Raw genomic sequence first — 19699 nt, 5'->3', positions numbered from 1 at the left:
TTTAGAAATTTTGTGAACCAAACAAGGTTTAGCTTCAGTGATCATCAGCATAAAGCTAACATATGAGCACAAAAACAAAGATATGCAAAAATCACTTAACAACCATATGATTAACAAGAAGAAAAAAACAGGTACAAAAAATCCATAACAAAAACTGCCAACAGTTTTAATAATTAAATCTCTTTCACAGAACACAAAAACATAGCAACCAAAATCGAGTGCCCTAACATTAATTTTTTTTCTTCAACGATTGGCCTTGGCAACCCTCTCGATCTCATCCTTCTTCTTAATCGCATAGCTGCCAAAATGACAAACAGACGATCATCAAAACATATCTACGCAATCGCATCCACAGCCATAAACCTAAACTAAAAATACAACAAATTTCTGCATATCCTGTACCTGTTTGAAGAACCCTTGGCGGCATTGATAAGCTCATCAGCAAGGCACTCAGCAATAGTCTTAACGTTCCTGAACGCACTCTCACGTGCACCAGTGGTAAGAAGATAGATAGCCTGGTTAACACGCCTTAATGGAGAAATATCAACGGCCTGACGCCTGACAACACCAGCTGAACCAATTCTGGTAGCATCTTCTCTTGGTCCACTGTAATTAATAACAAACAATATGTTATTATTCCTTAAACAAATATAAACTTGATTTGGGCAGAGGAGCGATAACAAGTATGTCAAAGAGTGTAAATCTCTGACACGCCCTGAAACCACATTACAAACCTAACACGAAATTCACAAATCTGTTTCAGGTTGAATCCGCAAACCCATTTCGCTAAATGGGTCAGGCTCGAGTCGAGCCCGCCGGGTTGGCAGGTTGACCCGGTTAAACCAATTTATATTATATTTCATTTTTTTTTCAAAACGTATTTTTATGTTATAAGTTAAATTGGTTGGGTATTTTATGCAATAACTATAACTTGCAAGAAAACTTGACATAAGATTTTATAAGTAACATGTAATTATTTTATATATATTTGTAATATTTGTTGTAAAAGTTAATTTTTAAAGTATTTAATATGTGAAATAAAAAAAATAAAATAAATTGTCAACCGAATTGTTTTCAGGTTCAAGTGTTTTGACACAATTTTCGAGTTTGAGTCATATCCGGGCTAGTGTGAGAATTTAAGGGTTCAAGTCCGGTTGGACCCGACCACTAACACGGCCCGTTTAGCACCCCCAAGTATGTGTAAGCATACCTGTTAATGACAGCATCAACAATGATTTGGATGGGGTTAGAATCAGTCAAAAGGTGGATGATCTCCATAGCATGCTTGACAATGCGAACAGCCATCAATTTTTTACCGTTGTTTCTCCCGTGCATCATAAGAGAGTTGGTCAAACGTTCAACGATTGGGCATTGGGCCTTCCTGAATCGCTTAGCTTGGTACCTACCAGCTGTGTGGGGCATGTAAATTGGATGCTTGGAAGCAGTGGCGGTGATGTAATCCTCCACCGAAAGATCAGAAACCTGCACATTAAAACAATATATATAAGTCCCACTCTTTATTATATCCTTTAAATTTTTCAACAGATATTTCATTAAAGTTTAAATAAAAATTCCATACTCTTTCTTTCTCATACAAGCATTTAAAACAAGCCACCATGTCCGATAACTCAAACCGACAAGTTCTTTTCATTTCACTGGCATACAGCTCTTCAAAACTTTCAAATAATAATTTGAGCCTATAAAAATAAAAACCTAAAAAAAATAGTAAAACATAATGTATCCTGGCAAATAAAATTAAAACCTTTTGTCATACTATTTGGCTACAATTTCACATGTTAGAATGCTGTTAACAAACAAACAGCAGATTTATTTATTGCATGTTTATCAGCTTATTATCAAGTCATGTAAGCAGTAATTTCTTGCAAATAACAAGGAACATGTGTACATTACAAAACATTACATAAATCCAATGGTTTTAAATAAATGACCTAAATATGCAAAAGCAAGTTTGTAGGCTAGTTTTAAAAGCTTAAAAAACCTATATTCTCTAGCAAGTAACAGTAATATAATTACTAAAGCAAATCCTTTTAATAATAATAATAATAATAATTCATAATGCTATTTAATATAACTCTTTTTATACAATTAACTTAAAGCACATAAGAAATACAAATTTCAAACAAAATTAACTTCATAAAATCAAAAAAATCTACTCACAAACAAGTTCTAAACCAATACTTCAACCTAACTCAACCAAAAAGTTATATCAAAACACAAATCATACACAAACAAAAGCAAAAACAAGAACAAATGTAACATAGATCTGATAAATAATTAACCTGAACGTCATCGTATGTCCACCGATTGAAGAGCAAGACATCGCTGTGGGACTTTCCGTCTTCAGCAGCTAGTGGTGCCAAAACCTCCATTCTAACACAAAAATGAATTCGAATTTGATGAAATGAACAAACAGAGTTTAACAATAATAAGCAGAATTAGTGTTTTGTTGTTATGATAGAAGAAGTGATTTGCTAACCTCGAGCTAGGGTTTGCAGAGATAACGGCTGCTGGTTGTTAAGTTCTTTCTACCGCGATGGTGATGCAAACCCTAGTTTATGTAAATGTTTATAGCGGTTAAATGGGCTTTGTTGTTGGGCTTTTGTGGACTTTGTAATTGTACGCACCGTATTCTAAAGTGGGCTGGTTTTTATTTCACCACGTCAATTTCTTTGATCCAACAGAGGTGCATAAATTGGGTTTTTTTTTTTTTTTTCTAAAACCAGGGTTCAGGTATGACCGGGTTTTAAATTTTCGGGTATTGCCAATACCCGGATCATGTTTGGGTCATTTGACTGTTAAAAATGTTCAAAAAAGTTATTGTACACAACGGGTTCGGGTATTTTTTAAATCTGGTGCAGGTATTTTTTAAACCCGGTTACGGGTATTACGAGTACCCAGGTACGGGTTTTATAGAAACCCGGGTACGAAAACCTCAGGTTCGGGTTCGGATATTGAACAGAATATGCATACCCGATCGGGTTCGGGTTCGGGTTCAGGTATTGAACATAATATGCATACCTAGTCGGGTCGGTTCGGGTTCGGGTCTAAAAACCCCGATTTTTCTAATACCCGAGTTAGGTTTTTTCTGGGTTCGGGCCTTTTGTGCACCTCTGATGCAACTAGTGATAGTGTACCAATATTTCCAAAAAAAATTAACTTGATGGTAGGGTCGGGTATGAAAGAAACCAGTATGTCATATCTGACTTCGGGTTTGTTGTAAAGTCAGGTTCAGTTCCAATGTTTTTATCTTTATGTAATTTAATCAAATCATGAGTTTAAAGGCCATTTAAAAAAAATATAGTTATTAATTTTGGTTAATCTAGGTCATTAGAGTTAATCAGACTAACGATTAATGGTTCCATGATGAATCTAGTGATGTTAACGTAAATCATGTTCATCAATTGACGAGTTAAACCCGACATAAACTAAACATAGTATGAACTCATAAACTATTTAAAACTTAATTTTATTGTGGGTGATAGAGACACAAGTCAATGTCGGTTTAACCAATAATGTTTTGAGAAATACAAAAATCATTATACGTTAATTAGGGTGGAGGGGGCACCTTGCCCTAATACTCAAACTATTTAATTTAACTAACCAATAGATACATGCCACCTCAAAATTACTCAAACACTCTAATCACTACCCCAGTACCCAAATTACTCAACCAAACTTTAAAACATCAACCATTCAGTAATATTGTGCCTAAGGCTACAAACGAACCAAATGGTCGGCGAACTGTTCGTGAACCGTTCTGCGGGAAGTTTGTTTGTTTTCGTTCATTTAGTAAATGAACGAACACAGGTAAGAAATTCCGTTCGTTTAGTTTAACATACAAACATGAACAGAGGTCGCGCTCGTTTATTTATGCTCGTGAACGTTCGCTAATGTGCTCGTTTATGTTCGCTAGTTCATTAAGATTTTTAACTTTTATTAATTTAAGTACTTTAAAACTCCCAGTAATAATTCGAATTTAATATATGTCCGTTTGTGTGATCAAGATTATATCAAGTATGTTTGGATTAATGGAGGATAATTGTGTTGGTATATTTTAGGCGTATCTCCATTATGCTTGTGTCGAAAGATGTTGATTTTATTCGAAAATTAACATATGTCTGTTTATGTTTGTTTCTGTTCATGAACATTGGTTTGTGTTCATTTGTGTTCATGAACGTTCGTTTTTGTTTGTATGAGTTGATGAATTTTATTTTTGTTTGTTTGCTTTCGCTTTTGTCCAGTACCTAAAATTAACAAACAAACACGAACACTTTCATTTCCCTAATGAATGAACACGAACAAAATATCTCGTTCAGTAAGCGTTTGTGAACCGTTCATCAACACATTATTTCCTTAACAAACGAACACATACTAGACCTTGTTGTGTGTCGGTTCGTTTGCAGCCCTAATTGTGCCACCTAGCTAAATTCATTACCCACTACATATTCTCTTTTTACCCCCCCCCCCACCGCACACCCATCCAAGTATAGAAACTGACCACCTAGCTTGATCCCCTTACTCGGAGGGGAGGAGCACCTTACCCCTCCTACTTAATCCTATGTGGACTCTCATGGGGTGGTCGAGCATGGCGCCGCCTCCACCCTTATGTTTAAGCTAAAAATCATGAACTCATTTTTTTTTTAAACTTTTAAGATAAGCTACCAATAAAAAAAAGTTCAAAGTCATAAGGAACCTATTAATGAAATCAACCTACTAAAAACCTACTTTTTAATAGAGTAAACTGTAAGTGTGGTGTTAGTCAAGAATCATCTGGAGTCTTTACTTTCACATCCTCAAAATACACTTGTAGGGTTTTACCGCAAGGCGCGTGACAAACCAGGATCTAAGACACCAGTTATATTGAATGACTTCTATGTGAGAAAATGTTTTAAACCAAACAACCAACGAAATAAAAGTAATGCGGAAGCGTAATAAACGTAACGTAAAAGCATGCGTCAAAACAAACGCCCAAACTGTTACAACCCCCGATCCCACCCTGGACGTTAGCCGTGAACAGTCAGTTGGTACCGGTGTTTATTAAATTTGCAGCGGAAAAATTTTCATCAGGACCGTAGTTAGGAAAATTTCAGAGTTTGTAAAACACCACATTTTTAATGTTAAATAATTGGGATAAAACCCATATTACAAACAAAGGTTTTTATAGGGATAAACCCTATTTTGACAAAACATAATTTCCTTTCTTTAATCTGGTAACATAGCCACTTTATTTAAGCGTTCAGTGCATCATACCATGTTCATATACTTTCACAGTAAGTTACCTAAAACGCGTTTAAAAACATTTGATATTTCCTGGTGAGTTCATTCATTGGTATAAAACAAATTGTTATATTTTACAGTACAAAGGATGATTACATTGTTTATATCTATCAAATGCTCAAATCGGTATTTATCACTCGACAAGAACTGTGACTATGGTCATATCACACATTGACTAACTCGTTGTCCAATGGTGAAGATTATCAAGTAATATATACAAAACCCCACATACCAGCATGAATTTCCAGAATACAAAAACTTAATCACTGTAAGTATAACTGAAAAACATTTAGGGTTTTGAAATGCATTTGGTAAAAAGAAAGAATGGCTCACTTTGTAGACTTAGGGTTTTAACTTAAAGCTTCCTGGTATAATTCTTGAGTTTATAATAAAATAGAATGCAATATATGTTAGTGTAACAACCCAACTCAAACTTTAACGATACATCACGAGATCAAAACCTCAACGTAGTTAACAAAGTATAGCCTTATTCAGGCAGCACTTTGGCATCCGTTGTTGGGTTTCGGATCGATCGGACATGGTACCGAATTAGTGATCAGGGTTAAAACACTTACAACGGGGCAGAGTTTCGCAATTTGTTGGTGCAGTCATCTGTCGTCTTCGTCTTATGTCGAGTCTCGGGTTCGTTGCAGATCAGATCAAGCAAGAAATCAAGAGTTTTGAAGGCTAACCGTTTGAAGGAGAGCTGGTCGTTTGAAGAGGCTTCCGCTTGAAGCCTTACTGTTTGAGAGGGTTCCGTTTGAAGAATCATCGTTTGAAGGCTGGTCGTTTGAGCATGTTTCAAACGGTCAGGTCACTAGTATAAATAGTCTTCAAGCGAGTTCATTTGTAACGGTTAGGAAAAGTGATACCGAAGTGCTGCCGGTATTTCCTCTTACTGTAAACACTGTCATTTTAATAGAAAAGAGGTTTAAAGTGTAATTCCAGCTATTTTTCATATTCGTTTCTTAGTTTCCGCCTCTGAAACGAACTAGAGCTCTTCCGAACGACTCATTCAGGTCGAAATCGATCCTACAAGTGGTATCAGAGCTCAGGACGAGGAGTTCTTGCCATATTCAGCTTGGAAATCTGTTTTTCTACACCTTCTATTCAAAGTCGATACTTTTTACGGTCAAAATCAGCTCAAATCTTCACATTATGCTCGGAATTGATAACTGACAAAGCCTTGAAAGTTTTAGACTGAAAATCAAAGTAAATTTGATAGAATATTGTCTGTCCGTTTGAAATTGTTCGAGAAAATGATGACGTCATAGACCTTCCGTTTGAAAATCAGTTCCTGTCGTTTGAAACAAGGTCTATCGTTTGAATTGATCGTTTGAAAACAGTTCCTATCGTTTGAAACTGTTGTCCTATCGTTTGAAACCAGCTTCTTATCGTTTGAAAGTCCACCGTTTGAACCGTTCGTTTGAAAGTGATCCAGTCGTTTGAAAGTGATCCAGTCGTTTGAAAGTTACTTCCGGTCGTTTGAAAGAGAATACTTTCGTTTGAGTTTACACTTCCGTTTGAATCAACTACCGCTTGAACTGTGTTGTCTGTTTGAAAACTGTTTATTGTGAGAAACATGAGTACCGAGTTCTACAACGCATTTGCAACACCATCAAGTCCAGCTGCGATTGCTCAAGCCATGAATCTAGAAAACGAGACGGGAACCACTCAAAAGCCCCCAAAATTGATGAGTATCGAAGAATACTACGGGTGGAAGGATGGATTTGAAAACTGGGTTCAAGCAAATCATCTTAGATCATGGGAATGTATCTTGAAGAAGTATGTGTTACCAAGAACGGAGGTGAATGTTATCAAACAGATATCCGAATTCACAGATCAAGAACGGGCAATGTACAGAGCAGAGAAAATGATGATCAGTTTATTGCAACAAGCGATTAAGGAAGATATATTCATTCTGTTAGAGCACGACAAAACTGCTAAGTCGATATGGGATGCTCTTAAAGTCAAATTCGAGGGAAGTGAGAGTATGATTAAAATCAAAAAGGCATTGCTTAAGAAAGAGTTTGATCTTTTTAGCAGCTTACCAGGAGAGGATACTAAGAAGCTGATTGAGAGATACTGTCACTTAGTGCGATCATTGACAATGATTGGTGTTGATAAAAGTCGTGAAGAGTATGTGGATAAGTTGGCTGATGTGTTACCTCAGAAGGAGTGGGGGACGTATTTGATGATATTGAAAAACACGGGTGTTTATGACGGACTGACAATTGGATAGTTTATCGAAAAATTAGAGGCTCAGAATCTGGAACAGCAAAAGATCATCAGGATGAATAGTCCGAGTGGTCAAAAGATGTGAAGATGTACTAAAAAGGTAGCACTCCAGTTTCAGAATCTGAAAGAAGTCCAAAAATTCAGACAGCATTCAGTGCTGGTGATTCATCTGACAAAGCTGATCAGGGTTCAAACATTAGTAGCAGCGGGTTTTCATCATTTCCGAGTGTAAATCCTAAAGAGACAAACACAAGTTTTCAGTCTCAGAGTACAAAAACAGGAAATGGATATGTGATTCAATGCAATATAGCCCTCAACCTTCCAGAAGGTCAAAGCTTCTCTGAAGACACTGCAAAAGACCATATGGCACTTCTGGGTTCTGTTCTGTTATCCTATGAAGGTCTGGTTGTTGGTCGGATCGGAAATCCTATGCTCACCAAAGAGGATTACGATCAAATAGACGCCGAAGAGATGGAACTCATGGATATCAAATGGTGTCTTGCAAGTGTTCTTCGACGTGCTGAGAAGTTCAAAACCATCACCGGGAGAAATGACTTTCTTGATGCTCATGTATCTACTTTAGGTTTTGATAAATCTAAAGTTACTTGTTTTCGGTGCAGGGAGAAAGGCCATTTCAAACGGGAATGCAAAGGAAGAGAAGCTAGTGGTGCACAGAATCCATTCGGGAAAGATGATTACTACCGCAAAGCTATCTATCAACAAGTTGGTCAATCTCAAGAACCACAGACGGCTCATGGAAGAAAGATTGAAGATCCCAAGAGAGCATGTTTGGTAGATTTCAGCTGGAGTGATTACATATCATCTGAAGGCAAAGCAGCACGCATAATCGATCAAGATGATGAGAAACTACCAGAAGGTTTTAGTTGGGATATGTTCGTTGATGAAAAAGGAGAATTCAAAGCATTCATTGCCAAGATTGTCAAAGAGACAGATTTGTTTGCTACCTGGATGAAATCTATTGGGGTGAATGTGTCTAGTGAGGATGAAAAGTCTATTGCGTCTGATGGGAATTCAGAAAGTACCGATGAATTTTCAGAAAGATCTGGAGAAATTTCAGAGGGTTCAGATGAAAGTTTACAGAGTTCAGATGACAGTGTAGTAAATGAAGTTACTTCAGAAAAAGCAGTTGTTTTTTATCAAACACCGTCTGATTCTGGTATATCGGATGCTGATTCTGAAAAATCTGTAGAGTTTGATCAATCACTGGTTGACAAAAACAGTGATGATGAAGAAGAAAAATATGTAAATGTTGCTGAATCTCATCTTTCTCCTAAAAGTTTTCATGTTTATTTTGCAGATCGCATGAATACACTGAGGGCTGTAGAACAACAAGAGAAGTCTGAAGGTGATATTCAAAATGTTGAAAATGTTGCTGAGAAGGTTACTGAAGTGGAGAAAGAAGAAAAAAGGGTGACTGTAGCTGAAAAAGTGATAGAAGTTATGAAAACAATCGAGGTTGAGAAGATTGTTGAAGTCGTCAAGCCTTGTAAGAAGTGTTTGGAAGCCTGCAAGGAATGTGCAACAAAAGACGACATTATAGCTAAGTACGAGAAGAAGAAGGAGCAGTTACTGTTCAACCTCAATTATGTGAAAGAATCATACGATGTCTTGAACAAAACAGTAACTGGTCTCCAAACGACAAATTCAGAAAGAGAACAAGCACTGACAATGATGAATGCAACTTTGATGTCAAAACAAAAAGCAATCAATTTCTACATTGAAGACAGTGCCAAATGGAAGCAAGAGTTGGAAACTGAAAAGATAGAAAATGAGAGAATTAGGCGGTTATTGTTAAGCTATTCTACTTCTGATTATCTCATTGATCGTGTTTACCCAACTGTTGCAGGATTGGAAGCTTTTCAAGACGAGAAGCCAAGGAAGAAGAAAGACTGTGGTAAGAAACCGACTCTTAGCTATAACAAGTGTCCACCTCCGATTTGGGATGGGTATTATCCTAGGAAACCAAACGAGGAGCAACTTGAGAAAGCAGTCAATATAAAGCTTAAAACTGACACAACTGACGTTTTACCAGATAACATTGATGTCACGTTTACCTCGTCTGATACCGATCATGAGTCTGAGTTAATTAAAAAGGTGGTCGATCAGGTGTTGGATACTGATGAGGAGTCTGAGTCAAAATCTGAGTCAGGAGGGTCAAATTCGTCAGTCAACAGTCAAAATTCGTCGATTAAACGGTCTTACAGTATAGAATTTTTGTTATCGAAAGCAAATTTGGATGATGAAACATTTGAAGTTGCATACACTTTAAATGATTCGGACAAATTATACTATGACAAAGAATTTCCAATAAGAAGTGTTCGTTTTGACATGATCAAAAAGGTTTTCAAAATGACAGAAATCAATATTTCTGAAATAAAAGATTTTAATCTTACTGAAAAACCTAAAAAGTACACTTCAAGAGTTCAACAACGTCTAAACAAGAAAAAGGGTTATAATTCTGGTTCTGGTTTTCAAAAGAAACTTAACCAAAATCGTAGCTACAAAAAGAAAGGTTTAGGTTTTGTTCCATCAGAAAATTATAAAAATGATAAAAATTCTAAAACAAAAACAGAATTTGTGTCAGGTGGAAGCTCAGATGAAGAACAGAAGAAACCATTCTGGAGACAGTCAAACCAAGAGTTTCTTGCTGAGCAAAAGAAGAATGGAACTGAAGTGTTTTATCAAAGAGAAACTCGTACCTGTTACAGATGCAATGAAACTGGTCACATTGCAAGGAACTGTTCTGCAAATGCAAAAACAAAACAGGGAGTTTCTCAGAAACTAAAAGAAAAAGTTATTGATGTTGAACCACCAACCGATAGACTTAAATGTTTTGAAAATTCTAAATATGAGATTGGTGAGTGTTCGGAAAAGAATTTTTACAAAAAGAAAGAAAAAGACAACCAGGTGTGGGTTGTTAAAAAGGTTGATGTGAATGTCGGCGATGAATCTGGTTCCACAAAGCTAGAAGAGCCACAGGTTGAGGAGAAAATTTCAGTGAATGATGATGAATTTCCATCACTGAAATTTGAAGAAGTTAAAAAGAAAATTGGAAAAGTTGATATTTCAAAACAGTTTTACACTGAGAAAAAAGAATTTGATGTCGAGAAATCATTTAATGGAAGTGTAAAGAAAATTTTTGGAAAAATGTTGAATGGAAAAGCGAAGGGGGTTAAAGACTTTTACGCAACTAAAAAGGCAACATACAACCCCACTGCGCAAGAGTTGAAATCCATCAAGTCTGAAAAGACTTAGATGGAAGTCTGCTTTCCATGATAGTCTTAGGACTACGCCGGAAATCCCAAGTTTATATCGTGGATCAGGAATCGGCATCATTCTAGTGTTTGAAAAGCTTGTTTGAAAGATGTTGAATAGTGTTTGAATTTTACAGGTTGAAGGACTACGCCGGAGCTTCCAGGTTGGTAATTGAGAAGCAGGAATCGGCATCTGTCTGACTAATCTTACAAGTGGTAAAGAGGTTTCTGTGGATGTTTCATTCCTACAGTAAAACCTACAAGTGATATTCTTTGGTTTTACTTACAAGTGGTAGTTGTTGGTTATACTTTGAAGATTTTATGTTTACAAGTGATGCAGAGGTTTCTGAACTGCAATTGGTAAATCGGGGACATTAAGTTGTACTTGATTTACTATTCATATGAAATCCATAAACAAGATGATGAACCATATCCCCATGTTTTACAAATGGTAAACTTAAAAGTGTTAAAAACAAACTCATTTTCCGGAAAAATCATTTTGATTAAAACAAACTTAAGTGTTTTGAAATCTAAATGAGAAAATGGTTTGTTGAAAGGGAGAGTTTAGATTGTTTATGCCTAGTGAATGGAGATTTGATGTGATTCGATGTCAGTTGTCAAGTTTCTGTACAGTTTGTGTTGTTTTCTATGTTTTCAAGTAGGTCAAGAGTCTAGAAGTTTTCAAATTTTCTTTGAAATGTGTTTGCATTTTAGGGGGAGTAGGGAAATTTTAGAAAATCCAAAAACATTAGAAAATTTGAAAAATCCAAAAACATGATAAAATTCAAAAATGAGTTTCGTTGTGAAAAGAGGAAATGATAGTACGTCAGTAGGCTGTCACAACATGCTAAAGAATTGGAAAGATAATATGTGATAAACAGTCTTACTGTGGATATGTCAGTAGGTTTTTACACATTTAGTAAACTGTGACGAGATATAAATCTAAAATTTCAAACTTGCTTATTCTGTGGGTTAACACAAACTTGAATATATAGGTAACCCCTGAAATCTTGTTTGAAAGGTCCCTTATTCTGAGATACTAGGTCTTTATGCTCAGTGATATATGGGGTATTATCCCGGGACTTCTGCTGTATGGAAGTACTGACCTAGTCCCCGGATAATGCTTTCTGTAAAAAGCTTGAAATATAGCTTCACCCTCAGCAAGCTGATGAAACAATAAAATTGATAGTCGCTGTTGTTGAAATTAAAAGATCCTTTAAAGGGGACACACCAAAAGTCGAGCCGTCATCTCTCTACTGAACGGAAGTTCTGACCTGAGCTCTCACGGTTTCGCATCTAACCCCTATACAGATATCAGTCGTGGTATACTCACCTGTAAGACGGAATATTGGGATCTGGATACGGGAGTATATTCAAGTAGTGGGACACACGGATAAGTTTAAGTTCTTAAAACATTAATATCGTATCTCGGATCAGTTGAACTTTGTGTGAAAATTTCAGTGGACCGATATACTGACAATCTAGGTAAATTGTTTAGAACTTAAAATGAAATCAGCTTAACGGTGTTAGTGACATGTCTCATAAACTGATATGATCCTCTTACACGAACTCACAAAAATATTGTTTGTAAATATTTCTTTACTGCATTTCATATTTTTTTTTCAGAAAATTCAAAAAGATTTTCAGTGTGTTTTAGCATAAAATTTTGAAAATTCAAAAAGATTTTCGACAAACTGATGTTGGAAAGCTGATTATCAAAATTCCGAGTGCTAAACATGATGACATTGTTGTGAGGGGAAGTGCTTCTGATTGTCAAGATATAGTTTTAAATCAACAAATGGTTCATCATATGTGAATGATATGAGAGAGGGTCTAAGTTGGTGCAGAGGTATATGTTTGAAATATGTATGTGAAAGAAATTTATTTTGAGGTAGAGTGTTTGCAGGAATAGATGAAAAGTTGTGACATGTGAAGGCCAGACAACGATCCTGAAGATGTTGCTGAAGAATAAAGGAATACCAGCAAATCGAGAGGGAGAGTCTGAAGACAGAGATAGAGAGAAGCTCAGAGGACTGATAAAGACTGAAGTTGTTGAAGACTCGACACTTAAGACTCGTCGACATCTGAGGGGGAGTCTGTTGGTGCAGTCATCTGTCGTCTTCGTCTTATGTCGAGTCTCGGGTTCGTTGCAGATCAGATCAAGCAAGAAATCAAGAGTTTTGAAGGCTGGCTGTTTGAAGGAGAGCTGGTCGTTTGAAGAGGCTTCCGCTTGAAGCCTTACCGTTTGAGAGGGTTCCGTTTGAAGAATCATCGTTTGAAGGCTGCTCGTTTGAGCATGTTTCAAACGGTCAGGTCACTAGTATAAATAGTCTTCAAGCGAGTTCATTTGTAACGGTTAGGAAAAGTGATACCGAAGTGCTGCCGGTATTTCCTCTTACTGTAAACACTGTCATTTTAATAGAAAAGAGGTTTAAAGTGTAATTCCAGCTGTTTTTCATATTCGTTTCTTAGTTTCCGCCTCTGAAACGAACTAGAGCTCTTCCAAACGACTCATTCAGGTCGAAATCGATCCTACACAATTTAGGGGAGGGGTGTTGTGCAAAGAACGAGTAAAACAAGAGCATAATTCGTCAAAATGAAATCAAAATTGTGCAGAAGCTTAAGCCCTAAGCTGCTGCATTTATGGCCCAAATGAGTATCTCCCGCGCGTCGCACCAGGTGACTATGATTCTCCCGTGTGTCGCCAGGAGGGTCGGCCTGGCTTCGACTGCCACGTGTCCAACGTAGGTCTGAGATGTGGCGCAATGTCGTGACACGTGTCCCTGGCTACCTTTTTCCGTCCAATCGCGCGTTTCCTCGATTTCTGTGCTGATACTTATCGCATATGCTCGGGTCTTGATTGTGAATCTAATAAGGGTACTTTTGTGTGGGTTGGTTCATCAACCGTCAAGTTTTCTTAACCGCTAAGTTGGGTATATAAGTTTCGTCGCGTGCACTCCTGGTTTTGATTACATGTTATCATCAGGTATATTTTCGAGTGTTGTTACACAAACCAACGGAATGTAAATCTAAAATGCAACATCAAGTAACAAAATGTTTTTTCATACACATGCAGTGCACCTAACCGTGAGCAAGTACCTTAGCGACCCGGGGAAAACATGTAAAAAACAAGTGTCAATCATTCATGATGAGTGAGTTCACAAATATAGTTTACAGTTAAGCTGGTGGGTGTGGTTAAAAGCACATAGGGGCTTTATTATGCCACGTAAGCGCCACATAGATTTTTGAGATAAAAATGGCGCCCCTTTAACAATGATGGTATGGGATAAAGCCCCATTAGCGCCCCACCTAATTAAATATTAAAAAAAGAAAAAAATAAACAAAATCTGATTGGTTAAGAGGCAATGGGCCCACCAGATGCACCCATTAACGCCTGTTAGTGGGCTGGCGGACATGGGGTAGCGCCCCCTTGATAGCGTGCAAGGGGTGGGGGAGGGCGTTATTTTCGGTGATGTGGCGGGAGGCCACACCCCTTGGCCTTATAACATGATTCGGTTTCATTTATGTTTCCGCAATCGGTTGGGATGTGACATGGTGAGTGGTGGTGTTGGTTGGTGGCAGTGGAGGTAGCGGTGGAGGTGAAGACGGGTGCGGCGGTGGCAGGTTGCGGGTAGCGGCGGTGGCGATGGTGGTGTGTGGCGCGACGAGTGGCGGTGGTGGCGGCGGCGGCGGTGGCGGTGGTTGGTCGTGGCGAAGGCGGTGGTGGGTGGTTGTGGCGGAGGTGGCGGCGGCGGTAACGGTGGGCATCGGTGGTAGTGGTGTTGTGAATGAAGGGTGCAAGAGGGGATGATTTAAAAGAAAAAAACATGCAAATGTAACGAGTGATTTCATTGCATTAACCAACCAAATACAATTTTTTTCGTTCCCTTATAACAGGGTCCACTCCGTTACGCCTATTGTTCATGCGTACCTAACAGGCTAACACAAGCTAATAACTTAACTTAGGTTGGTTGATTTATGAAACTTGACTATTTTTCATGTTTCGATTTTAGCCACTTAAACGACAAAAGTAACTGTAGTGGGTACCCTTGCAAAAACACCAAACAAAAGGAACCACACCAGGAGTTGATTCTCCCCCTCACAATACAATGGAGTTATCACTCTCATCTTCTTCTCTTCGACTCTATGCCACCTCTTCACGTTACAGAAAACCACCCATTCACCCCAGATGCAACCTCTGCATTTCGCTTTTCAATACTTCTTCTTCGACTCTAAGAACCAACTCCTTCACTACCACAAGAACCTCCACCCTCAAATTCCCCATTACGGTACGTTTCATTTCCCATACATCTGTTCAAATCGTTGCTGATTTGGTCATAGATAATATAAAAGTATAAAACCCTTATTGATTTTGAAGTGAATTGTGTGAAATTAGATAGAAGTTTGATTGGTTGGTTGTATTTTAGTTATTTATTTATTGTTATCTCTTGATAATATTGCTTTTTAATTGGCATTGTTAGTTAGAGGATAGAATGGAATTTTATTTAGAATCTATTGTGTTTTGAGCTTTTGAAGGGTGATTCAGATTTCATAAATTAGGGATTTTAACTGAGAATTGTATCGTGATAAGCACTAGGGGTGTTCAGATTTCGATTCGGATTCGAAAAATTCGAAATTCGACTCCATTTGATTAATAAGGTTCGAATTCGAGTTGATTCGTATTCGAGTCCAGTAATCGAATTCGAATCGAATACGAATTTATGATTTTCAGGTAAAAAGAAATTCGAATAATTTGGAAATTCGTTATTCGATTCTATGAACATCCCTAATAAGCATTGTTGTCTCAATGGTTAAGGTGAGAAAAATGCAACATTTGATGTGTTGTGAAGAAAACATATTAAGGCTGTAAACGAGCCAAGGCGTTTTACGAGTTGAAATGTTGAGCTCGGGCTCGGCTTGTCAAAAGCTCGAGCCAACTCATGGCTTCTGGGTTGTAAACGAAACGAGCTGAAATGTTGAGCTCAGGTTCCGCTTGTCAAATGCTCGAGTTAGCTCGTGGAGTGGGCCTTTTAATTTTTTTCAAATATTGTATTTTTTACATGTATTGATATATATAAAAACTAAAAATAATATTTGTAACATATACAAAATGCAGAATTTATAAACTATTGAAATTTGGATCATAGATATTTATTTTTACCTTTTTCTTAAAAAAATGTCATACGGCTTTACATTTGGGCTTTAATTTAAACAAGCCAATGATAGAGGCACAAGCCAAGCCGATCTTGGCTCGGGCTCGGTTCGTTTACAGATTGAGCCAGCTTGGCTCGTTTTCAAACGAGTCGATTTTGAGGGAGTCTTTTTTTTGAGCTTTTTTACGCAATTCGCATGCTTTTTGCAACAGGCTTGCAGTCAAGCCGGTGCTGCTGAATCAAATCCACCATTGAATAAAGTTGCAGATTTTAAAGACGCATTCTGGCGTTTTCTAAGGCCCCACACAATTCGTGGAACAGCATTAGGATCAGTGTAAGCATTTACCACTATTTGTCCGTCAATAGCAACCTTTACGATACATAAAACCGATAATTATTTTTATTAATTTTGTTGATAGGTCTTTAGTATCTAGAGCGCTGCTTGAAAACCCAAATTTGATTCGGTGGTCACTCTTGTTCAAGGCGTTTTCCGGTCTTATTGCTCTCATATGTGGGAATGGTTATATAGTCGGCATCAATCAGATTTATGACATAGGAATTGATAAGTAAGCGTAACATTGTTTATACTCTTTTCTTTGAACTAGAAGGGTGTTTGAATGTCATTCATGTGACATTGGATAATCAGAGTTACATTATTTGTTGTAAAAAAGGACGGGTGAAAGAATGTTTAAATTTGCTTTTGATGTTTAAAGTTGTAATTAGCGTTTTGAAAACCGGACCGGACCGGCCAGTCGGACCGGTCAGGTTCACCCTACCGGACCGTTTTGAGTCGAACCGGTCGGGTGGACCGGATTTTTTAGGGGTTGAACCAGTTTTTATTAAAAAAAATCAATTTTACTCTATCTATTATTATAATATTTACGGCATCACCTGGTTCTTATATCTGGTTCGACCAGTGGACTGGTAAGGAGACCGGTTTAACGTTCGGTGTGGTTCTGAAAACATTGGTTGTAATATTCAGGTAGTTCTAAAATGCAAATTCAAACACCACCTATGAATATTAACACACTATAAATTAGTCAACTTTTTGTTTTATTTTAATTTGACTTTGATTTAAATTTTCAGGGTGAACAAACCCTATTTACCTATAGCTGCGGGGGATCTTTCTGTCCAGTCAGCATGGATTTTGGTGTTATCATTCGCAATAGTAGGTGTTATTATTGTTGCGCTGAACTTTGGCCAGTTCATCACTTCTCTTTACTGTTTCGGACTTTTTTTGGGCACCATTTATTCCGTTCCACCACTTCGAATGAAGAGATTTCCTGTTGTAGCATTTCTTATAATTGCTACGGTACCTTTTCATTTTCTTTCTATTATAGTTCCTTACTTAAAAAAATTATAAAAAAATTATCAACATTTAAACTTATTGTAGTTTGGCATAGAGTAAAATGTCATTTTCGTCCCTAAGGTTTGGCTAATTTTGCGACTTTCATCCAAAGGTTTGTTTTTTCGCATCTGGATTCAAAAGGTTTGAAATCTTACCATTTTCATCCGGCTGGTTAACTCCATCCATTTTTCTCCATTAAGTCAGGGGTACTTCCGTCTTTTTTGTTAACTTAAATTGCAATTCGGCCTTTTTCAGGGGTATTCGGTCTTTTACATAAAGTGAAAAAGACCGAATTAGTCTTTAAGTTAACAAAAAAGATGGAAAAATACCCCTGACTTAACGGAGAGAACTGGATGGAGTTAACGAGCTAGATGAAAATGGCAAGATATTAAACCTTTTGGATCCAGATGCGGAAAAACAAACCTTTGGACGAAAGTCGCAAAACTCGTCAAACCTGGACGAAAATGGTATTTTACTCTTTGGCATATTTATGACTGATGATTTATTTGTTTAGGTGAGAGGTTTTCTTCTAAATTTCGGTGTGTATTATGCGGTGAGAGCGGCTCTTGGATTAACGTTTCAATGGAGGTTAATTCTCACTATATATTTTACTCATCTGCAAATTGAGTAACGGGTACTCGTTACATTTGAACTTAATATATTAATTTCAATTTTTACAGTTCACCGGTGGCTTTTATCACAACATTTGTTACAATGTTTGCTTTAGTAATTGCTATTACTAAAGATCTTCCTGATGTCGAGGGTGACCGAAAGTAAGTTCCGAAATTTAAAAATTCAGTTTGTTCCATTTTTTTCATTAGTTTGAATATCTTGCGCTAACTATTGTGGATTACTTATTAATATTTTTTTTCTTTCGTTTATTGAAAAAAAAATTAGGTTTCAGATTTCTACTTTTGCAACCAAACTTGGAGTAAGAAACATTGCGTTGCTAGGGTCCGGGCTTCTGCTGATCAATTATATCGGTTCTATCGTTGCAGCAGTATACATGCCTCAGGTAAAAAACCACATGGGTTGGGTTAGTTGGTTGGGTCGTCCAGACCGGCCAAACCGGCCAAAAGCGGTTCGGTTTGGCGGTTTGTGCCTTTCTTGAAAAAATCAAAACTTGATGGTTCCACAACATAAACTGCCTGTTCAGAACATGACGGTTCCACGACACATGAATATATATACACACACACTCAAATGTCACTCTACTTGAATGGTTCCACGACATAACCATGGGTCAAACCGTTAGGCTCGGTTAACCTATATTTCACATGTATCCTGTTTTCTTCTCTAATCACACATCGAGGATAAACTCGTAAAAACAACCTACGACAGTCTTTCTTCTCTAAATCCATTTTACACTAATTGTGGTTAATAAAATGCAGGCTTTCAGGAGCATCTTGATGATACCGTTTCATACAATCTTGGCCTCCTTTTTGATTTTCCAGGTATTTCTACCAACTTCTGTTTAAATTTCTATTTTAACGTTTAAGGAACCAACGTTTTTACTATATAAAGAACAATGTTTTAGTTTTTCTTTTAATTAAAGGATAAAAAAATGTTATTGTTGTTGACCATGTTGACCTTTTCTTTGACTTGGTACAGGCATGGGTACTCGAGCGTGCGAATTATACCCAGGTAATAAATACTTGGCGAATGTCTATAGATTCATCAGCTTATTCATGTTATGTTTGACTTTTATTTTTGACTTTTTGTTAACTTGCAGGAGGCAATTGCAGGATACTACCGTTTTATATGGAATTTATTTTATGCAGAGTACATCATTTTCCCTTTCATCTAATTATTCTTTTTATTCTTATTTTTATTTTTTGAGATTTGGTTATATAATGTAATATTATATTATATTGTGCATTGTAATATGCAGCCATGTAATGGCTTACAATGTATCTTCACTACAAATGTAAGTGTAGACTTATACCAGACTTGACTTTTTATTCCAAAGAAAGATGAAGGTTGACTTCTTGTTTAGTGGCATCAATTTTTGATGGTTTTCACTTTTCAGAGAACTGAAGTTATTGCCATGTGTGGAACATATGTTTAGGTGGCGTCTTGGTTTTAAAAAGGGCCAAACTTCGAGACGTTTAGATCCCGACAGCTGAGTTGTGAGAGCTTCACGTATGCGAGACATTGCTCTATTTACAACCAAAAGGCGTCCGTCTCAATGGCGGACCCAGAAAAATGGACTATATATTAGAAAAATGAACTCAACTAATAAAGTATAAATGTGTTTTTTTAGGTAGAAAGTTTTTATAATTATTTTCCGTTAGTAAAATATATATATATATATATATAGTTTTTCATGTCGACAGGGTCAATTATTTTAACAAAATCAATTGTGTCAGTAGTAAAAGAAACATTGG

The 19699-nt window shown here is 37.0% G+C and overlaps 2 protein-coding genes across 2 annotated transcripts; one reads left to right on the top strand and one right to left on the bottom strand.

Annotated features, from left to right (window-relative positions):
• Positions 1–83: 83 nt before the first annotated feature.
• Positions 84–2639, bottom strand: LOC110898147 (40S ribosomal protein S5). Its single transcript, XM_022144902.2, has 5 exons — positions 2498–2639; positions 2301–2391; positions 1211–1482; positions 403–606; positions 84–298 (listed from the first exon to the last, which is right to left on the bottom strand). Exons 2-5 carry the CDS (start codon positions 2388–2390, stop codon positions 244–246), a joined length of 621 nt encoding a protein of 206 aa, XP_022000594.1. The 5' UTR covers position 2391; positions 2498–2639; the 3' UTR covers positions 84–243.
• Positions 2640–14808: 12169 nt separating this feature from the next.
• On the top strand, positions 14809–19313 carry LOC110898146 (homogentisate solanesyltransferase, chloroplastic). Its single transcript, XM_022144901.2, has 10 exons — positions 14809–15100; positions 16177–16298; positions 16384–16530; positions 17051–17276; positions 17827–17900; positions 17993–18085; positions 18210–18327; positions 18704–18766; positions 18924–18956; positions 19045–19313. The coding sequence occupies exons 1-10, from the start codon at positions 14921–14923 to the stop codon at positions 19117–19119; spliced, it is 1131 nt and encodes a 376-aa protein (XP_022000593.1). The 5' UTR covers positions 14809–14920; the 3' UTR covers positions 19120–19313.
• The last annotated feature ends 386 nt before the right edge of the window (positions 19314–19699 follow it).

The sequence above is a fragment of the Helianthus annuus genome, chromosome 13 (genome assembly GCF_002127325.2).
Source record: "Helianthus annuus cultivar XRQ/B chromosome 13, HanXRQr2.0-SUNRISE, whole genome shotgun sequence".
Taxonomy (NCBI): Eukaryota; Viridiplantae; Streptophyta; class Magnoliopsida; order Asterales; family Asteraceae; genus Helianthus; species Helianthus annuus.
The sequence above is the reverse complement of the archived record's forward strand: the minus strand, read 5'-3'. Positions and strand labels throughout refer to the sequence as shown.

Bases quoted from the DNA above. Each gene is read 5' to 3' on its own strand.
- LOC110898147 (XM_022144902.2), bottom strand. From the start codon at position 2,390: ATGGAGGTTTTGGCACCACTAGCTGCTGAAGACGGAAAGTCCCACAGC. The intron at 1,483-2,300 runs GTTAATTATTTA...TTTAATGTGCAG, and splicing joins GGACATACGATGACGTTCAG to GTTTCTGATCTTTCGGTGGA. The intron at 299-402 runs GTACAGGATATG...TCATTTTGGCAG, and splicing joins GCCAAGGGTTCTTCAAACAG to CTATGCGATTAAGAAGAAGG.
- LOC110898146 (XM_022144901.2), top strand. From the start codon at position 14,921: ATGGAGTTATCACTCTCATCTTCTTCTCTTCGACTCTATGCCACCTCT. The intron at 17,277-17,826 runs GTACCTTTTCAT...TTATTTGTTTAG, and splicing joins CATTTCTTATAATTGCTACG to GTGAGAGGTTTTCTTCTAAA. The intron at 18,086-18,209 runs GTAAGTTCCGAA...AAAAAAAATTAG, and splicing joins GATGTCGAGGGTGACCGAAA to GTTTCAGATTTCTACTTTTG.